The sequence below is a fragment of the Halyomorpha halys genome, unplaced genomic scaffold (genome assembly GCF_000696795.3).
Source record: "Halyomorpha halys isolate HHAL.00 unplaced genomic scaffold, Hhal_1.1 Scaffold213.1, whole genome shotgun sequence".
NCBI classification, from domain to species: domain Eukaryota; kingdom Metazoa; phylum Arthropoda; class Insecta; order Hemiptera; family Pentatomidae; genus Halyomorpha; species Halyomorpha halys.
The window spans coordinates 202,768-210,313 of record NW_027116617.1 but is presented as its reverse complement, the minus strand read 5'-3'; the positions used below and the strand labels follow the sequence as shown (position 1 = coordinate 210,313).

The 7,546-nt window shown below is 34.9% G+C and overlaps 1 protein-coding gene across 1 annotated transcript in view; it reads left to right on the top strand.

Moving 5' to 3' along the window:
• Taf3 (TBP-associated factor 3) overlaps positions 1–7,546 on the top strand; it is a 36,395-nt gene that overhangs the window by 13,876 nt on the left and 14,973 nt on the right. Inside the window, exon 4 of the mRNA XM_067053333.1 lies at positions 1,725–3,033. Within this exon, the coding sequence (XP_066909434.1) occupies positions 1,725–3,033 (1,309 nt within the window). The remainder of the gene's footprint in view (positions 1–1,724; positions 3,034–7,546) is intronic.

Here is a 7,546-nt window from a genome sequence, read left to right as displayed (position 1 = left end):
TATATATTTCTTACATATTAGGAATTACATAATTATATATATATATAGGTGAGGAATCGAATGGCTTTTCTAGGAAGAAGTTTTGTTATATTAGGTTACATCCAGGAGCTTTACAGGATGGTAATCTCTAAATGATGTTAAATATTTCTGAAGGATGAAATACATTATTACATAAATCAAAATAATTAATTGGTATGTAGGTGAAAACAGTGTAGTACTGTTTTCCCTGATTCCTGTTACTGAGAAATGATGGTTTATAGGTTTTTTTATTCATAAGGTGTTCAATATAAATTGTCTTTGTATTATACTATGTGCAGGGTGCTTGATGATTAATAATTATTTTAACTTGGAATTGGTACAAATATTCATTAGAGATTTAATTTTTTTCCCTGGAATGTTTTTTAAAAATAAAGAAAAATATTTATGCTTATATAAATTATTTTAAAAAATATGTAGATTTTGGATTTGAATTCCTGATGTGTTCTAATTAAATGATTTATTCAGTCAAGTGTGTTTAACTGTTTCCTTTCAATTTGTAAGTATATTTAATTTTTTCTTCACCATCAGATAAGGTTATTTAGTTATTATTTATAGTTCATTGAATTATGATATCTTTGGTGGGAACTTGAATATTGAAAAATACTTTGTCACATACCAAAGATTTTAATTAATTATCTTCTTAATATTGTTCTTAAATGATAGTGTTAATCCCAGAATGTTCTAATATTAAGAAGATTTGTGATTATTTATTGATCTTAACCTTCATGGTATGTGGATGAAATATAGTCAAGAAAATATGGGTTAGATGCCTAGGATCCTTAAAGATTGGGATTGGAGTGGTTAATTTTTTTTTAATTAATCTATTTTTCTACTATCCTATTTTTAAGTACCTATGTTATGTTTGCGATTAAGTTGAACAAATCTCAATAATAATAATAATAATAATTATAATATCTCAACTAACCAATAATACATACAGATCATGTTTAGTAATATTTGGTATATCTTTGATAATATCTATCACAAAAGAGTCTAATTTCTTAGTTTCTTAAAGGTTTCAATAGTATATATGTATGTAATATATAAAAGGATTTTTTTCCTATGATCGTATAGATAAGATTTCAATTTGCTACCTCTCATCTTTTTTTTAAATTCTCATTTGCTTTATTGCAGTGGTTTCCAACTCATAGAAGTTAGTTGACCACTTAACCAGAAATTGGAATATGTGCTGTCCACCCCCTCTCCTGACTTGAGGGTAAAGGGGTGTCAAATTTTTGAACATTAGCTACATAAAAGTGCATTATAAGTAACTTTTATTGTAATTTACAAGTTAAAACCTATTCAGCTTATAGTTTTAGCAATAAATCCTCACAAAAATATGTGGTACCAGACCTTTCCGCAGCCTATCCCTATGCTCGCATGGCCCCTCTGTGGTTTGGGGACCACCAATCAGGAACCACTGCTTAATTGTATTGATTTTTATGGAATAGTGAAATTGACAGACTATTTCTTAAAAAAAATAAGTTATTTTATTTATTTTTATTAATTTTTTTGCTATGTGAAGCAGTAATGTTACCTGTGTGGTATACTACAGTTTTGGTTCTGTTGTGAAATATTTAGTTCAATATTTTTTATCATAGATGGTTATAAATCATAATTTTTGATTTTATATATTAAATATCTTTTAGATTAGGGCAGTGCATTTAATCATGTATTTTTTGTAGGCCACTTTTAGATGATAACGAAGTTAGACCACTGCGTGAAATTAGCAGTGTGATGATGACAACATCTGGGTTTCTATCTCCTGCAAGAGAAGGAAAACTACCTGAAGCTCGCACTGTTCCAATTGAGTTTAACAGAAGTTCATTATCACCAGAAGATTCTAATTTAGTAGAACAAAATATTGAGTTAAAAATTGATAAGAAAAAAAAACCTAAAATTCCAGATATAAAGAAAATTGATAAGGAAAACAAGATGAAGGAAGAAAATCGTGATCAGAGAGAAACTGAAGATGAATTTAAAGTTAAGAAGCTTGTAAATAGTAAAGAGACTTCTAAATTAAAAGCCTTGAAAACAGGTGCACAGAAAATGCCACCAAAACCTCCTTCACCATTACCAATCCAAAAGAAACCTAAAGTTCAACTTTCTCCAACTGCAAGTCAGACCAATTTTGTTGTGAAACCACAAAAAGAAAAAAGTCCAAAAAATGACAAAAAACCCTTATCACCGCCTAATAAAGATTTATTTATTCCAAGCCTGCCTATACCTAATAGAGATCCTGACATAGATGTTAAATTACCATCTGAGCCAGACAAACAAAAGCTTAATATTTTAAAGAAAATTTCCAAAGTGAAAGAGGAGCCAGAGGAGTCAAAGAATTCTGTAATTGATGGGCGTGAGAATTCCTCGTTTTCATTTGATCCAGTACCTCATTCAACCCCATTAAATAGAAAACATATTAATGATAACAATAGTTTGGTTAAAGAATATGAAGAAGAAATAGAAACTCCAATTGATGTTGAAAACTCTAGTCCTCCGAGTATTTTTGAATATAATCGGTTACCACCTCCAGAGTTTCCTAAAATAACCGAAGTACCAAAAACTCCAGAAGTAAAGAAAAAAAAGAAAGATAAAAAAGAAAAAAGAGAACTAGATCATGATAGAGATTCTTACAGTAAAACTAAAAATCATTCAGAAGATCTTGGAAAGTCAAAGCATAGCGCAGCATCACATGATATTACTTTTCCAGAAGAAACTCAGACTCCATCTTTTCCTGGTCTTACTTGTCCTGTTTCACCTGCTCCTGGTCTTATACCTTGGAACAATCCACTTTTCCCTTCTGCTAATCCTGTATCACCTGGCTTGAATTTAATTAATTATCCCAATTTTCCTAAGAAATCTCAAGATATACCTACAACTGTTCAACAGTCAAGTTTTTCATCAATGCTTACAAGTAATTCTTCACAAATCCCATCTGGCTCAGCACCTTTACCATCATTTTCAAACAAGGATAACACTATACTTTTGTCTAAGGTATGATTGAATTATTTAATTTTAATATTATACATGTGTAGTATATAAACTAAACATAACTTTATAGTTCTAATAGTAAGTTTAATAAAGTGGTGTCTTGATAATCTAAATTTCAGTAATCCAAAAGTTTTTTTATCAGAAACTGGATTTAGAGTATGTTCTATGTAGTAAAAAAGAACTAAAGTTACTTTAAAATTACAGTGATGCAATATAAATTATATTTCTGGCATTTCCAAGTTGGACAATGTGCTGAACTAATTACTGTTTTATTGAACCCTATTGGTTTGGAAAATTTTTATAAGTATTTTTAACTAAGAGAAGAATATCTCTTCCTTAAATTTAAATTATACCAGTGACTTATAAAATAGAGTCCACTGGAGTCGCCTAAAGTACAGCAGCAACATCTGAATAAAATACTCTGCTGGTTGTCACCTGCTTCTCCTCTATCTCGTTTGAGACATTAATAGGTTCTTTTAAAACCTGCTGATGACTACTGATCGTCTAATATCGTATGTTCACAATCATTGTCTCACAACCATTCATACACATTTTTATTTCAGCCCTTGAATTCAAATTATGTCTGTGCCTCAGAAAAATGGATTCATGTGGCGGCATTGTCCTCTACGTAGCGAAGCACTAAATAAAATTCTGCTGTGGCATTTGAAAGGGATTTCCTCTTCTCACTGTCACCATCTGCTACTTCTTAATCTGAACTGATATAATAAATGGTTTTTTTAAAATCTGCTGATTGTCAAAAATCTTATAGTGATGATCGTTAGATCTCCACCACTGATACACATTTTCATTTGTGCTCTTGTAGTCAGGAGTATTTTTGAAGAGGACTTGTATCATACATAGGTTCTATCTTCCTCCTAATTTAAAACAACTTATAGTACTGTCTCTACTAGACAGCCCTTTGTTTCTTGTTTCCCATTTTGTTATGAAATTTTATTAGGTATTGGAAGATCAATGAAATAATTATGTAATCACACTTATTATAATTGGCACGACAGACTGTAGAGGTCCAAGACCTTGTGCGATGTACGTAGGAAATACATTGCGTGTCTCATGATGTGGTTTTCATTGGATGAGTTCGTCACTCCCATGCCTATTTTTGTGAGTAACACCCATTGGCTAACGGGTCTCACAAATGCCTGGGGGGGAGGTTGTGAGTGAGTATTGTATAATTATATGCTTGAAAAAATTCCAGATAGGGCTGGGGACTCGATCTCGTAACCTTTGGGATGGCTGACAGGCGCGTTACCATGCTGCTACCATCACTCCCCTATGTAATCACCCTTAATAATCTTTTATTTTAATTCTTTTGTAATTAAAATTTATTTTAAGAATGATTTCACTTTTTTTTTTACTTGGTACAGAAGCACTGGGGCCAATAAGGCCTTTCTGTGCCAATGTTGCAATTAACATTATAAGACTGAAGTGAGCTCGTTAGAGCTTAAGTTTTGAAGATTCCAAGAATCTTAATAGACTTAAGGGATTGTTCAGCTTGCACTGCTTGGGATTCACCACACGATCCACCCCAAACAACACGAACCTTAACCCTGCAAATCAGTCACACTAACATACTATGTGGTATGCCGTCTCATCCTCAGCATTGCAGAATCTACACAGGGGTGACTTTATTAGCTTGAGGTTAAACATGTGTTTAATCTACAGTGACCTGTATAGATCCCTGTAATAATTCTAAGAGAACTCCTATCCAACCGAAGCAGTTCATCGCTTCAGCCCCTATGGGGTTCATGAAAGAACAGCTTAGCTTTTGCTTAGCGTTGCCGCAGTATCAGGCACGTGATCCTCTGTAGCCTATCAAGTATATTCCTATACGACCCTAATTTAGCTCTGTGCCACCACACCAAGGCTGCATATGAGACTATTGGTCTTACGGCTGTAATGTACAGCCAGTAAACCATTCTAGGTTTGAGCCCCCAGTTCTTGCCTATTGCGGGCCTGCAGGCCCATAGGCATTTGAGGGCTTTACTAGTTTTCTCTAGCACATGCTTGTGCCATCGTAGCTTGTGGTCCAGAATAACCCCCAGGTTTCACCTCTTTAACTTGGTTTATATGGATTCCATTTAATATAGGTGATCTTATTGTCACCTTTCTCCTTTTAGTAAAAACACAGACACCAGCCTTGAGTTGGCTGGTGCTCAGACCATTGTTTTACACCAGCCCGCCAGAGTGTTTGTTGCAGTCTGCGCTAGATCTAAAAGTACCTGAGCATACTTTCCTTCAATCAGGATTGCAATGTCATCTGCATAACACTGTGTATAGTAACCTGGAGTGTTTAGGGTTGTTAGTAAAGAATCAACCACCAAGCACCACAGTAAGGGAGAGAGCACATCATCCTGCTGGCTGCCTCCTTTGGGTCTAATCCACAGTTCGAGTGCCCTAGCTCCTGTATCGAGTGCCCTAGCTGTATTTCTATGCCTTAGCGTATCATTAATAACGCTGTAGGGAGTCTTGTCAAATGCACCTTAAATGTCTGCGAAGATGCCAACTATAATCTCTTTTTTTTTAAGTGATCTTTCGATCTTAGAGAGCAAGTTATGTAGGGCTACCTCGTAGGATTTCCCTGCTTGGTAGGCAAATTGTTTGGAATGTATAGCATTTGCTAACAATTCCTGTTCTCTTATATGTCTATCTATAATTTTTTCCAATGTCTTCATTAGAAAGGATATGAGACATATTCGTTGAAATCTTCATAAGATCCCTTCCCTGGTATAGGTATATAGCACTCCCTGGATGACCTCCATCTAGTTGGTGTGTATCCAAGTGCTAAACTACCTTTAAGGAGTTCAAGAATATGCGCTTTATTCACTGGTAGGCCTTTCTGCCTTTGCTCAAGCTTCTAACCCCTGGGGAATAGCAACTTCCACTGCTGGCTCCTGTTTGAACCTCACAGTTTCAGTCACAGACCCTTGGGGCTGCACCATTGCATCAAACAAAGCTGCTAAAAGTCGGACCTTCGCCTTCCTTCTCATATACCTCTGGGTTTTGGAGTGAAGCTGGGCGGACTGCAGTGCATCCAGAGATGCAGTAACTGTGCCCATCCCCACCAATAGCAGAGTGGCTAATGTTAGGAGTCAAGTTGGGATCTAGACTTTCCTTAGTGGGATCCATTGTGGGTTGGGCAACTATGTTAGCCTGAGCTGATGTCACTGCAGCCTCTTCTGTCTTCTCCACCAGGACATGTAGTCCTATCTCCTCCGTCAGTGTAGTGTATATCGCACCTATGGAGGGATCATCTAAGATGTCCAAAATGATGGAGTCATCTGATACATTTGAAATGTGAATTTCTGAGGAAGAAGAATCTTCCTCAGTAAGAGGAGTTAAGGTTGTTTTTAAACTTTGTGGACATTTTGTTCCCATGAGAAAGGGGATACTTAAACTACACTGCAGGTACTGGAGCCTCCACCTAGCTTGGGTGTTTGTTACCAGGCTCTGTACTCCTTGAGTACTGGGCCCCACCTCTGTCCTCCACGAGTCTCATCAGACTCCCCGGGGGAACCACATGGAGGTTGGATAGTAGGCGTTGGTGGTGATGGGGACTTGGAATTCACGAGCAGTGAGTTGGGCACTATCGCTCCGTCTTTCCTTAAAGAGTTATGGAAATTCCTGCACCCCTCTCCCTCTCCAGTCTCATATTTATCCCCATCCATCAGCTCCTCTGTTAATTTCACTTAATCTGAGAAATTCATTAGCCCTGAAGTTTTTTTTTTTTTTTTTTTTTAAAGTAACAAAAATTGTCTGATTTTATGTTGTTTTTTTTCTTAACCAAATAAAATTATTACACAATTTAATTTTTAAAATACATTTTATTAAATTTTAATGAATAGAAATAGAACATCACAGATATTTGAATCTGCCCTCATCGAGGTTCTCCATCAATTGTTCAAAAGTTTAAAAAAACACCCTCGAAATGATTTTAAGTTAACTTTTAACTTCTATGATGAATAAAAACAAACCTTTGCTTTCTTTAACTAAGTTGACAGAGAGTACTTACTGCCTTTTTTTGTAGGGCCATGAATACTTAATTATTAACTTTTCTCACTTATGTACTTTTATAATAATAAAGTATTCCAACTAAATGTTATCTTTTTTTTTTATATTGGCTTAAAATAAAAATCAGACAAATTAGAGATAAATATTAGAACTTAATAAGAAACGTTTACATTAAGTTCCCTGTGGCATCAATATGTCTAAGAATTTTCATTTTATGGTAGAAGTTTTCCATCAGCATTTTGATCCTTAGAAGACTGATTTATGTTTTGGCCTAATCATTATTACTTGGTTAACACCCTTCTTTGCCCTTTCGATCTCATGATGGCTTCAGATCTGAGTTGAGTTTCCAATGTATCCAGGTTGGTGTATCCATATTACCCTGCTCAAGTTTTCCCCAATTTTTGTTAAATTTCTGTCCGGAGTTGGAAATATATATTTGTCAGTTGTTAATAATGAAGGATATTTCTTAGTTGTGTATCGTTATATAATA